This window comes from Spinacia oleracea, chromosome 3 (assembly GCF_020520425.1).
Source record: "Spinacia oleracea cultivar Varoflay chromosome 3, BTI_SOV_V1, whole genome shotgun sequence".
NCBI lineage: Eukaryota > Viridiplantae > Streptophyta > Magnoliopsida > Caryophyllales > Amaranthaceae > Spinacia > Spinacia oleracea.
In genome coordinates this window covers 123,486,156-123,500,571 of record NC_079489.1, presented here as the reverse complement: position 1 = coordinate 123,500,571, position 14,416 = coordinate 123,486,156, and the positions used below count along the sequence as shown (strand labels likewise).

Genomic DNA, 14,416 nt, shown 5'->3' with positions numbered 1-14,416 from the left:
CCAGTAAACTGTAAGAAGGAAGGACACGTGTCCTCCTCCCATACCTTAGCCAATCATGTAAAGGGAATATTAGGTTATTCCTACAAAAACCTAGTACTATAAATAGTCCCACTTCCCTAGAAAAAGGGGTCACAATCAATACAATCAAGAACAATTACTGCTCTGCATTCTCTCCACTTTCTCTCTCTATAAAAATACATTCTTGCTAAGATCTCAGTTACCAGAAAACCTCCAGGTTATCTCACCGGAAAAACCCCACAACAATAACATTGTACGGAGTAAATAACAATGTCGTTTATGAGATTTTATACTTTTAATAGGTACATGTGCAATAGCATGGACACAAACTAGTAATTAAATTGTTTAAAAAGAAGTGATAATCAACCTTGAAAACGAGGAATACGAATTAATGGCATAAACATACTCCAAATCAATTAAGTTCAACTTCATACTACGTAATACGGACTAGTTGGTAAATTAGTTAGTCATTAACAAAAGTCCATTTCTACCTTCTTAGGGTTTTAAATTTACTACAGTAAAAACCTTACGAGTAAAAAAATACAGTTACCCACGACCCAACAGTCCAACACGTCTCCGGTCTCCCTCTCATAGTCACTACATTTGCCTCCGTCGTCGTTTGGCATTGACTGAGAGAAGACCGTCTCTTTTCGTCCACCACTACCCAGAGTACCCACAAACTCCTCCTCTCCTTCTCTTTCTCTCTCATCAACCCCCAAAACCACCATGAACACTCAAACAAAAGCTTCATCATCACCCCATCAACAACAACTGGAGGAGGAAGAAGAAGAAGCAAGTTTATCACCAACCCAACTTCTGCAAATCGCAAGAACCCACCTTCGTCTTCGCAATTTCTCACTTAGCCGTCAATATGCTCTTGAATCCCAACAACCCAATGACCCAAATTCTCAATCCAACTCTCGGCATGCTTCCCAAATCCTCGCCATCTCCAATATCCTCTCTTCCCCAACTAATTTCTACTCTATCCTTCAAATCGACGCCTTTTGCAGTGATTTTGTCCTAATTCGCGCTCAATTCAAGCACCTTCTCTCTCTCCTTGACCCCATTGAGGAGAAATGTTCTATGGCTAAGGAAGCGCTTAATTTGGTATGGAAAGCCTATGATTGTCTCTCTGACCCCACCAAAAAAGCCCAGTTTGACTCCAAGCTGGGTGATGAAGATGTGGGTAAGGGTACTACCTTTTGGACCTTTTGCCCTTACTGTTTCTATATGTATCAATATCCTAGGGTTTATGAAGGTTGTTGTTTGAGGTGTCAGAATCAGACTTGCAGAAGGTGTTTTCATGCAGTTGCTTTGAATTCTCTCCCTAAAATGGAGTTGGATAAAGGGCGTTATTTTAGTTGTTTTGGGTATTTTCCTTTAGGGTTTGCTCCTGGAGATGGGATTGGGGGAGAGAAAAGTGGGAAGTTTGATTCATGGTCTCCTATTGTGGGGATGTTTCCTATGAGAAGGATTGGGAAGACTCTTGCTGGTAGACTGGATGGTATTGATTCTGATAACAATCCTGATATTTATGTTGATTGTACTAATTTTATCGAGATTGCGGATGAGAGCGAAGAGTCCGAGAATGATGAAGAAGGGGAGATTTTTGGGAGCAATGTGGGTAAGGCTGGTACAGGGATGAAGCGAAAATCAGTGGCGCGGAATGCCAGGAAGTTGATGAGTAGTAGGAGGAGCAGTGAAGGTGGCGATTATGATGCGAATGCAGGGGAAGATGAGGAGAATGGTTTGGAGGGTGATCATGGTGATGTTGGTGGGGGTGGAAGTGGTTTTGAATCTGAAGATGTGGCGTTTTTCGAGGAAAATGGGGAGATTTTTGTTGAGTTTGGGCCTGATAGTGCACTCTGATGGATAGAGGATGAGTAACCAGGGTGCAGGTCAGTTTTTTTTGGTATGCTTCATCGTTGAAAATAGCTAATGTAGATATGCTTAAACATTGTAGAACTTGGTTTAGGGAATGACAGTCAAGAAATATTTTGGGTGAAATGACTGTCTTGTAGATGGCAGGAGCTTACTTTTGTGTTAAGATGAAATCATAGAAGGTTATGTGTAGTTGATTGCCCGTTTTGGTGACAGAGTAATGCAATTAGACTTCGTGAACTACTGTCTGTTTCAAGCTAAATAGTGTAAATTTCCTGTGTTAACTAGTCTTATTACGATTGCAGTTTCCTGTATGCTAATATAAGTTTTATTTGTGGAACTTCTGTTCAATGTCTTGATGAGAACGTGAATAGAACTGAATCATGCTTTTGGTTACATGACAAGCAGATGTGAGACTTTGTGTGTCAGTGAGTTATTGTGAGCATAATGGTCTATTGTAGATTTGTAGTTCTTTCAGTAATGCCATTAAGTTAAATTAGTAGAAAAGGGTCCTAAAATTGTTAATCAAATGAGCGAAAAACAATGAGTATGAGATCACACCCATCACCCAAGACCGGAGAGTTGGAGATCAGAAAACTTGGTCAGAAACTTGTTCGAAATGACTAGCTCATAGAATGCCGCTTAGGTCAAATACCAGCTAGGTACACTGGAAACATTAATTTAAGCTGTCTGGTGTATACTTAAGTTGTATAATAATTAAGTTTAGAAACTGATGATCAAGAGAGTGAAAGAAAGGGGAGGATTGTTGAAGTATGATAGTCATCCTTTTTCTTGAGTGCTCCTGCTTCCTCCAAACATAAGACCTCATCTTATCATTAACTTGTTGTTATCCAACATCCAATAACCTACCCTTGTTGTCCATGTAACATGTTTGTGCCCTCTAGAGCTGGTCAAAGCCTCAAAGCTTCCCCATTAAGTCCACACTTGTTAATTAGCAATTGGGCCTCCAACCTCAGTGAAACCCTTCTGCTTTGCTGGAATGATATGTTAAAATATTATTGATATTAGATTATCATTTGATTCACTTTGAAATTTGTTTTCTGCTGTCTGGTTTTCATGAGATCACTTTGAAATTTGTTTCCTGCTGCCTGGTTTTCTTGAGATCACTTTGAAATCTACCATTTGATCACCAACCGTGTAGTCTTGTGATTTCTTTGTTACTGCTAAGAACTTATTTGGATATTATTGATGACTGTTCTCTGGATTGTGGAAGAAGACAATCAGCATATGCGAAGGTCTACCGGGTCTGATCATTCTTTTCCCTTCTCTGTGTTAGTCAATTGAATCATTTATGTATGTTATTGGTAGAGAGGGCGTGTATATTGCAAGTCATGCAACATTCTTTTCTCATGGAAGGGTGTTCTTAAACATTAATTCATTCTTACTCTGTTTTCTTTGCTGAATGCAAGTGATCATGTACTGTACTGCTGTATCGCAACTGGCTGTTGCCTGTAATAACGCCCCGCCCATCCATTAGTTGATGATACTGAATTAGTGGTACCTCTGATACAATGTGATCCCACTTGATTTGAACTTGGGTCTTTGACCACCTATTTAGAAAAGGGTCTTGAAAGTTGTAGGACCAAACTACCAGCTGAGCTTTAAAACAAAAGTTGTCCACTTTTTTTTACTTGGGTATAAAGTATAATGTGATATGATTATGTCTTGATTGTTAGTTTGTTTCTAGAGTCTACAGATAGCTGAGGACCAAGGCAAGCTATAGGTTGCCAGTAGGCCGGACCAGGTGTATTGAGCCGGTTTTAGAGTTGGCTGGGTCGGAAAAATTCTATGTGGACCGGTTAAGTTGCCAATTCGCGGGTGGTGTACAAAGTGGCTTTGTGTTTTCTCACCATACCGGACTGTCAAAATTTGTCTTTCCATGTCCATTTGCGATTCACTTTGCTTGGATACCAAATCTTTCCCCACCCTTCTTTCCCCCATACCTTTATCCAAACAAGAGAACAACACATCTAATATTGTTTTTTATTTTCAATTTCCTGTTTATATAACTAAAATTAAAATTTGAAAAACTACAAAAGTAGTTTTCAGTTTTATATGGTCAGTTTTCAAAATCAACATGATTATTATGGATATGACTACTTTTTGTTTATGATTCAATTAGAATCATATATTGAATCATATGACTTTCAAAGGAAAAAAACAAAAACTGGAAACTCGTAGTGATATCGAACGAGCCCTTAAGGGTGAGTTTATCCCTAGTCTTGAAGAGAGTCTTAAACTAGAATCTTAGGATAATGTGGTAAAAACCTACAACAAGTCTTGAAGTGTGTTTGAAAATTCAAGACTCATTTAAGACTCAACTTTTTCTAATCAAATTGAATTATGCCACATCATCCTACTTTATCCTATTTAATTATCTGTTTTTAGGAGTTTAATTGAGTCTGAGGCGAGTCTGCGGATAATGTGTAAAAATAGAGAGAGTCTTGTGTAAGTCTGAATAATGAAAAGATAGGTACGTAAAAATTAGTGGAAAGCTGATGTGGCAAAAACTCTCAGGATTTATCTCAAGTCTTAAGGTGAGTCTCGAGTCTAAGCCTTGGGATATGTGGTAAAGGGATATAACAAGTCTTGAAGTGAGTTTGAAAATTCAAGACTTACTTAAGACTCCATTTTTTTCTCTAACCAAATCAAATTATACCACATCATCATACTTTATCCTTTTTAATTATCTTTTTATGGGAGTTTAGTTGAGTCTGAGTCGACTCTGTTGAGTCGACTCAACTAGAGTCTGAGGATAATGTGTAAAAATAGAGATGGTCTTGTGTGAGTCTGGATAATAAAAATGTTAATGAAAAGCTGATGTGACAGAGTCCGAAGATTGAGAGTGAATGTGAGGTATAAATTTACCCTAAAGTACATCCTTTTATATTTCCATTTTCATGTGCATATTATGTGAGGAAAAAAAATATGAGAGCGACCACGGACCACCTATGCACATAAAAAGGGAAGTGATAAATCCAAGGAAAATTTTACTTCTTCCAAAGAAATCCACATTTTTTTAAAGTTGATTTCCTTGGAAGAAGTGAAATTATTCCTTGGATTTGTCATTTCTCCATAAAAATTTCTTGGGTTCACCTAAGAATTTTTAGAGAACGGTTCCCATCCCTTTCTCTCCATATTCTCCTCATAAAACGTAAAAGTGTATACGAGTAGGGAGTACATTTTGATGTGGTATTAAATTGGAAGGGATGATGTATTATTATTATACATTTAGTAAGGCTGTGTTCTTTTCACCTTATTTTCATTTATTTTAGGTCTAATAAGATAAGATAAGTTCATGGTCAATAAGATAACATAAGATAAAATAAGATAAATTCATAGTCAATAAGATAACATAAGATAAAATAAAATAAATTCATGGTCAATAAGATAACATAAGATAACATAAAGTGAGGTAAATATTACATAAAGTAATACTATATAAGTTTCAATAAGATAAGGGTCAATAAGATAAGATTGATTAATTGTTTAAACACCATATGAAATAATATATAGATTGTCAAATTACAGAATGCTTATCCCCTTGAATGATAAATTCAAAATGGGTCTGGTCAAAAGTTGGTACGGAGGGCGGAGAGCCGGAGAGGCGGAGACTACGCCACACTGTCAAACGAAAGCTTGGGCCCTTTTCAACATCGATCTCGTTCATTTCACTGTCCCAATCATCCATTTCAATTCGCAAATGTTGGTGGTTTTTTTTCTTCTTTTGTTCAAAGGCTTCAATCGACGAAAAACAATTATACAATTGACTCTGTTTTGCAACACGTGTATTATTTTTTTATTTGAGCACTATAATTAATTTTTACAATCTTTCTTTTACCATTATGTAAGCAAAAACGGAAAACGCTACATGTACATTTAGTGTACACGTAGTATACAAGATTATCTTGTACTCCCTCTGTATTTATTTAAGGGATACACTTGTCTTTTCCGGACGTATTTATTTAAGAGATACACTGTCATTTTTAGTAACTTATCAACCCACCCATCTAATTAAATAATATATCTACACCCCACCTCCCACTCCCTAAATAACATGGTCCCCACTTGTTTTTCTTATTAAAACAACACAATTAATTTGTTGACATATCATCAAACCACTAAAAAATGAGAGTGAAAGACCATAAATATGCCTTATACAACCAATAGAAAAACATAGTGTATAAGATGCGTTGTAGTAGGATCTAGCAAAAATACAGTCAAGTGAGATTTTGTCAAATTCGTATCAACGCGAGAATTTCAAATATAACTTTTTATAATTTTTTACTTATACGCAATTTGAGATATTAATGTCCAGAAAAATGTTTTGAAATACGTGCAAAAAAAATTGTTGTATTGTGAAACAGAGACAGTATAAACTGCAAATTACATTACTCCTTATATCAAAACACACACTACAACTATAAAACAAGTACAACTAGACACTATAAGTGGGAATGTTTGTATCGAGGTCTTTCGAAATGTAGATTATAAAGGGGTGAATGCTACCATATTTTAAATTGTCGTAGGTTAATCAGTTTATTTGGTTGCAATTTTCGTAATTTACATTGTATCGTGATGGTAATAAGGTGGTGGACAAATTCGTCAGTTTAGGGATCGTTTTTGAGGAGAGGAAGGTATATTTTGATGTGCCACCACATGAAATTACCCATCTTCCACGTGAGGACTGTGAGAAATAAAGGCTATTGAAATCAAATAAATAAGAGAAATTTAATAACTTTACTTGATTGATAATCTCCGGATTACAATGATTGTGTCGTGGTATGAAAGCCACTGACGTAGAAGCGAATTTCGCCACTATCGGTACAGGCTCTCAAGTGACGAACGCCCCCAAGGTTAACACAATCCTCCTCTAAATTCGTGCACCCGAACTCAGAAGGTGAAACTGCTCAAGAACTGCTCACATCTCTAATTGGGTTTAGGATTTGTGTTTTTGGTATATTGTGTTTTTTGTGTGTACCGAAAAATTATTTCTTTTCGAAATAATATATACACTCGGCACTTCATATTTGAGGGAAGCCCAGCAAACATAAACTCACAATCTCCAAAAGAAGATAGGATTAGGTGGGCCACAACATGTTGGAAAGGTTTTAATATATTTGGAAACCCACAACTTCACAAGCACTAGGTCACGTGGCTTTAGTAATTGAAAAGCAAGGAGGCAATTACAATTTGTAGCAATAATTAATCAACAATCAGCATGCTCCGCGGGTTGGTTGTGGCAAAGTGATATTTGCCACGGTGCAACTGTGGTTCAAACTGATTCCTTCGCATAATTATAGTCTACGAAGAAAATACTTTGCATTATCATTAACGATCCCCCACTAATGCAAAAATTGAATAAGGTTAAGAGAGTCTGAGCAGTAAAATGTAGGCTAAGTACTTAAATGTTAGTATCCAAAGGTTTGAACTAACACATAGTGGAGTGGGGTGTTTAACGGTCTAGAAAGTGTCCAAATGATTGAACTCCTAGATTATTAAAGTTACCCGACAACACATACCTCGCCATAGAAGCTTGAGCAATTCCTCGATAAGAACACGGCCACTCATCTTGGGACTCTTAGTGAACGCTCTAGAGAGATATCCCATCACTCATAGAAGGAGGCCACCCCTTCACATTCACCGCAGGTGTTCCGCGAACATTAAGAATATTTAAGTTCAACCTGAAGGAAATAATGCCCTTGGTCCAAGTATGCATTCAATGTTAAGTCTAATAAATGCGGTTCAGTATTAATTAACAAGTTAATAATTCAGTAAGATCAAGTGAGCTGAATGTCTAGCTAGAGGCCGCTTCAGTTCAAGTGGAATTAATGATATTAATCCACAGCTTACTCTTGACTGAACCCGTAGGGTCACACAAATAGTACGTAAATGGATCAAGTATTTAATGGAATTAAATACTCTATCTACGGATATTCGGAATCGACGGATCTTGGTTTCAGTGGGAGCTAATATCGTCACAAGCAAGAAAATGAATACTCCGGAAACGATGATATTGCCGGAAACGGAAATATGGATCGTATCGGAAATATAAATATTATCCAAGTCGTAGATGTTGCCGGAAACGGAAACATGGTACGTATCGGAAAATATTATCGGAAATATTGCTGGAAACGGAAATATTGTCAGAATCGGAAATATTATCGGAATCGGAAAATAGTTCCGGAAACGGAAATATTAAATATTTGTTCGAAACGGAAATTAATTCCGGAATCGGAAATATTAAATATTGTTCGTATCGGAAATGAATTCCGGAACCGGGAATTTAATCGGAAGCCTATCGTACGAATAAGCATCGGACGAGGCCTGCCGGACGAAGGCCCAGCACGAAGCCAGGCCATCGCCCAGCAAGCAAAGACGCGCGCCAACGCCCAGCCCAAGGCAGCGCCAGGCCCACCGCAAGGCAGCCCAGCGCGCCAAGGCAAGGCTGCCCAGCGTGGGCTGCGTGGGCCGAGCGCACGCGTGCGGGCGCCCTCGTGGCTCCGTGCGTGTGTGTTTGTGTCCATGCACAATTCCTAAATCTATTAGGATTTGGTGTGTGATTAAATTCCTATTCCTATTAGGATTATTTAATTAATTAGAGTCCTTGTAGGATTCTAAGTTTAATTAAATCGTATCCTACTAGGATTCCAATTCCCTTTCCAAACCTCTATAAATAAGGGCCTAGGGTCATAATTTATAAACACGATTGAAGTATTCAAAAGGGTAAGTTTTGAAAGAAAAATCAGCCATACACTTGCAAACACAATAGCCGAAATTCCTAGTAACCTTAAGGGCGATTCTAGTTGGTCTAACTTGAGGCGGATCCGGACGTACTGTGGACTATCTACGGAGGGACGATATTTGGAGTCCTAAAGACTTGTTCTTATTCGGTTCGGGCGCAGCTAGGGAAGGCACGCTACAAAGTGTATGCATCTATACTATGCTAAATGATTATGTGTAAATAATATGCTTTCCTGGCTTTATGGTTTTTCCGCATGATTTATGTATTGTCATATGTATCATAACCTAACAGTGGTATCACGAGCCTCTTATTATTTTCATAATCTAAATTGCATAAACATGGTTAAATATTACAAATTTGCAAGAATTAATTAAAAGGGGTGATTAATTTTCGTAATTGTTAATTAATTGCAAATTGCGTTTATTTAATTGTATGTACGCAGTTTTTCGGCAGTTTCTTCGTTACTCATCCAAATCGAGTGATTTTTGTATCAATTCCGCATGTAAAAGGTATTCTAAAATTTTGACAAAAGTAGTGGTTTTCGGCCGAACCCAGAATTCTCAAATTCGAAGCCTAACTATGACTTTTCGGAGGTTTTAGTTTTTCGAACGCAAAATTTTGTAAATTTAAGATGTTAAATTAAATATTTGCGATTCTTGTTGATAAATCTTGAATTTTTGATTGACCTACTGTATATGTTTAACAAGTTTGAATGCCTATCCTTGTTAATTATGCAATCTAATTTGTAATTATGATTAATTTGTTGAAAATTGGAATAATTTAGAATTAATTTGATTTTCATAATTAGTTAATAATTTAATTAGATACCTATAATTAAAAACCACCATAAAAATTGTAAATTTGTGTTAAATTTTAAACTTTTATGACCTAGACTTGAATCCATGTTAATCGGAAATCAATTAATTAATAAATTTTCGATTTTTCGCCCTAAAATTATGAAATTAATATGATTTATTAATTTGTCATTAATTTTGAAAATAAAATTTTAAATTTTTATGCGATTCGCTCATATAACTTGCACGCACAAAGCAATGGACACTACGTGTTACCCTTAAGGGGTGTTGTATAGTGCGGGCATGCGACGACGAGCAAAGGAGCTCGTCGCTCATGCGGTACGAATGCAATAAGCAAGGCTAGGGTGCACGAGCACAAGGCAGCAGCCCTGCCTTGTGTCGTGTGCTGTGTGCGATGGGCGAGTGGGCAAGGGCGAGAGCAAGGCAGCGAGCAGTCGCGTGCAACGCGCACTGCCTCACGCAGCGATCGAAGCCTCGCGCACAGCGAGCGCTGGCTCGCGTGCGACGAGCGCTACGACTGCATCGAAGCCTCGCGCGCAGCGAGCGCTGGCTCGCGTGCGACGAGCGCTGGCGCGCGCCCAGCGATGGTGAGCAGCGAGCGTGCTTCGATGATGCCTTGCGATGGTGAGCAGCAGCAGATGCGACGCAACACATAGGCTGCGCGCACATGGCCAGCGATGGCTGCGTGCGTGTGGCCTATGGCTGTGCGTTGCATGGTGATGTTGCGTACCTTATGTTACGATTAGATCGTTTTGAAATTTTAATTTGAAATTTTCAGTTTATTTAATTTTAATTAATTTTAAAGTTAATAATTTAAATTATTTTCTTGGATTTTAATTTTGAATATTATAATTATAATAAATTTCATTTATTCTAATTATTTTACTAAAATTAAAATCATGAATTAATTTAAATACGACTGAAAATAAATTAAATATGTGGATTCAATTATAAATTTATATGAGCTTTAAATTTTAATTAAATTTGTATGTTTCCGGTTAGACTAGAAATACATTTTTATGTTTAAAATTAGTAAAGCATATGAATTTATTGGTTTAAGTGGGAGCCCTTTTAGTCATAAACTCTTGATTAGGTCTACAAATCCTTAAGGTTAAAACAACTTGATTAGAATTAATAAGGACTGAATAATTTGTAGATTATTGGTGCCTTTGATTAATTTCTGCAAATATTTATGTGATGCATAACGTGTTTTACTAACCAGCTATGTGGGCCATTCATGATAATGAATGGGTGAATGGTATATATTGTATATGTACTGTTTTGCAGGTTCTGAAGTGACTAGTATGACCCAAATAGGATAGAAAATATGGTCTGCGTACCATTAATTTGAATGTAATTGGTCTAAAGTACCAAAATTGTTTTTCAATTCAAATATGGTCTGCGTACCATCAAATAGTTGTAATTAGTTTAATTATAGCTTATCCTATTTGAAGAAAATGGTGCCTCCCACGGAGATTTTTGAGACGGACTTTGAAGTTGAAGCTTCAAGATGAAGTCGGGCCATACTAGATCACATTTATCTTATGCATGCTTCAAGTTATTTATTGCTTTAAATATGTCTTAATTATGCATGAGATTGTGGCTTGATTATGTTGGATGATTAAGGATTTTAGTTCACTTAAAATCTAACCAACATAGTAAGAGCCTTAAGTTCCAAACTTAAAAATTGAGTTAAAAGGTGCCATGCCAAAATATACACTTGCTTGGATATCCTTTACATCAATCTAGTAATAGTTTTCGCTCAGCGAGGTGTTACTTATTGGTCCTAAAGGGGCAAGGTACACAAATAATTGTGAGTACATGTTAGTTTTGGTGAAACTCAACGATATAAGTAAGGAGTCCTTTTATGTCGTGGCAAAATCGATAGGTTTACCTAATAAGTTCTTAGACATGCCTATCAACCAATAATAGTTTCTAGACTATTAGCAAAAGGTTTTTGCTTACCTAAGAGGTTTTAGGATTGAGTCGACAAACTGTGCTTAATTCTTCAATGGATTTTAGGATCTTGGAATCATTTTATTCACACCTGTCGGAACAATAAATTCGAATAAAATGCTAATAACTTGTTTGAATTGCATGATTGCTTTAATTTTCAAGTTATTATTCATGATAAATGTTTAGACTTTGCATGCTTCAATGTATGTTTTAATTATTGAATATCTTGCACTGCAATAAATCCTTTTAGAAAGGTAACAGTAAATTTCCTCGATTGGTAGTGAATCCAAGAACGATTCACGGAAATGAGAGATGTGAGCAATTTTAAAATGTACGTTTCTTTTAGCGACTTTTATGGTTGTTTTCGAGTATCAAAGTTGAATGGCAAACCGATTGGTGATTGTGAATTCAAAATACAATGTAGTTTTGAGATCATAAAGCATTGAGTTTAAACGCTCAGCCTTACCAATGGTTAACAACCTAATATCTTTGTCCATTTAATTCTCGAATGAGTCTAGTCCCTAGACATTCGAATAGATCGATGCTTAGAGAACTTTAGAAGCTTCTGGTAAGATCATCTAGTTGAAACAAAATATTCAACATAAATTAAAATGGAAAAGAACCTTGTTGGTGACATTGGACATGTCTAAACAAAGTATAAAAGTCAACACTAGAGAATTCAATTCTTAAGACTATAAGAAAGGGTACAAGAAATAGGAAAACAAAGGAACAAATGAAAGGAATTTACAATTCCGTTTCTACATCAAAGTTAATGTTTAAAGAGAAATGAACTAGCAATCAAACTTCCTTGGTATCATATACCGCTTGAGGTTCTTACTTCGGTAATAACTCAAACAATGGAAGCTAGTGTACACTAATGGCCTACAAGTAGGAAATGAAGCATGGCAATGCTACATTAGTTGTAGGGTCATCTAGTTTGTTTTAAAGTCCTTTCAAAGGCTGGAACTTAATGGCTATTTTGTTCCACATTCAGCATACCTAAATTTCTGTTTTCAAACACAGAAAGACTCACATTCAGAAGAACAAAAACTATGTTTGTTTGTTTATTTGAATGAAATGGTCATTTACGGGTTGAGTCAATATGCTTGATCAAAACAAACAAATCTTTAACAATAAAACTTTACTAGGTTCAAATCAATCTCTTGATTTGAGTTCCACTAACCTGTAGCATTGTTTCTTAGACCATATCAACAAGTTAACATTCAAAAGCTCTATTTTGATGGACTTTTGAAATTTGATTGATTTCTAGATCAATTTAAGACAACTAGTCTTACTTGTTGAAAGTAACAAAAGTTATGAACTATTGTTAGAACGCCTAGACAATAGAATTCAAAGCTAAAGAAAGATTTTATGACTTTATTATTTCACATGGATTTGAGTTAATATAGGTTTATTTACTTAAAGTGATATAAACTTGAATCTGTTTGGCTAGTTCAAAGATTCAGAAGTATAAAATCCCCTTGGCAAAAAATCATAAAGATCTAGGATAGATCATGTTAATGATTACTTGAGACCAAAAATAATCATCAATGGTTGTGTGTTGTAATTTCACGATCTAGCTCCATAAGATATGGCATATCTAAGTTGGAACGATTGAAGTCAATTAGTACTTGATTCGATCAATGATGAATCATAAAGACTTTTCCTATAATTTCTAAAACAAAATGCTCCACTACCACCAACTAAACCAAATTCGTCAAAGCTATTGAAAAGTAATATCAGAATATCTTTTCAAATATATATATCTAGAGAGTTGCTAAACTCAGTGGGAGCTTAGTGTTTGTCATTCGACAAACTAAGGCTCAAGTATAGATATATGTTTCATTGTGATTTATTCAAATGAGACACAAGGGTATTGTTTCTACCACGAACTTTTGAGAACATAATGTTTGTTTGCTCGAAATAATGTCCTTTTGGAGATTCGTTTCCAAAATGACAAGTGGGAGAAAATAGACCTCGAAAGTCTTCGAGGCGAACAACAAACATAAACGGACATTCCGGAGGCTTTTCGAAGTTCTTTAGAAAATCCGAACACTTATTCTTTGAGGACCTTAGAAGTGGCTTTAAAGAATAGACATCTCTTAGAAGACATTACAAGTGCTTCAAGGAGAACAGAATATTCAAAGGACTTTCAAGTGGCTATTGATATTCTGTTGTTTGATGTTCTAAACCCATGTAGGCATAGAGTTCAAGTCACTATGATATTCTTCTATTAGATAGTGAAGAAACCTACAACTTGCAGTCAAACTATTATCATGTAGATTAATGAGTTTGTGACTTGTAAGAAAGCTATGACGAAACCCAGATTCCCTAAAATGGTTAGAGGCCATATATAGACTCAAATGTTTTAGATGGTTAGAGGCCATAAAACATACTCAATGTTTTGATGACAAAATTGAAATTTTGTTGATTTGCAAGAATAGTTTCACACCTATTGGTTGCAAGTTTGTTTTAAGGATAAAAACCATCAAATATGAAATTGTGTTCACACACAAAGCTAGATTAGTTGCTAAAGGTTACAAGCAAATTCACGATGTGGATTGTGTTGAAACCTCATGCAAAATCGTAATGCTTAAGTCTATAATTCAAGCAATGATTGCATATTGGTACATATGGCAGTTGGATGACAAAACATCTTCCTCAGTCAAATGTTGGAAGAAACTATGTACATGGTATGTCATAGGATTTGTGGATCCAAATAAATACTTGAAAAGAAAAGCTAGCTTATGAAATCTAAGTACAAATTTAAGCAAGCAATTGGGAATTGGAAATGTATTTTAGTGAAACTAATAAGTATTTTAGTTTCATAAAACGTACATAATTCTTATAGATATATAAGAAGTTTAGTGGGAGTACGTAAAACTTAATTGGTCCTATGTGTATCACACACATATCTCTCTATTGTGAAATAACATTCAAATGCTAATGACTTAGATTTGAGATTATTCATCAATGATGG

At 36.0% G+C, this 14,416-nt stretch overlaps 1 protein-coding gene across 3 annotated transcripts; it reads left to right on the top strand.

Annotated features, from left to right (window-relative positions):
• Nucleotides 1-569: 569 nt before the first annotated feature.
• Nucleotides 570-5,902, top strand: LOC110781102 (uncharacterized). Of its 3 annotated transcripts, none has more exons than XM_021985353.2 (2): nucleotides 570-1,916; nucleotides 5,452-5,902. In XM_021985353.2, the coding sequence occupies exon 1, from the start codon at nucleotides 745-747 to the stop codon at nucleotides 1,885-1,887; it is 1,143 nt and encodes a 380-aa protein (XP_021841045.1). In that variant the 5' UTR covers nucleotides 570-744; the 3' UTR covers nucleotides 1,888-1,916; nucleotides 5,452-5,902. The 3 variants fall into 3 exon arrangements, with proteins under 3 accessions (XP_021841045.1, XP_021841050.1, XP_021841054.1); XM_021985358.2 differs by lacking the exon at nucleotides 5,452-5,902 and adding an exon at nucleotides 3,617-3,913; XM_021985362.2 differs by lacking the exon at nucleotides 5,452-5,902 and adding an exon at nucleotides 3,608-3,913.
• The last annotated feature ends 8,514 nt before the right edge of the window (nucleotides 5,903-14,416 follow it).

What these genes read in the sequence shown, in the direction of transcription:
- LOC110781102 (XM_021985353.2), top strand. Translation starts at nt 745, where the DNA reads ATGAACACTCAAACAAAAGCTTCATCATCACCCCATCAACAACAACTG.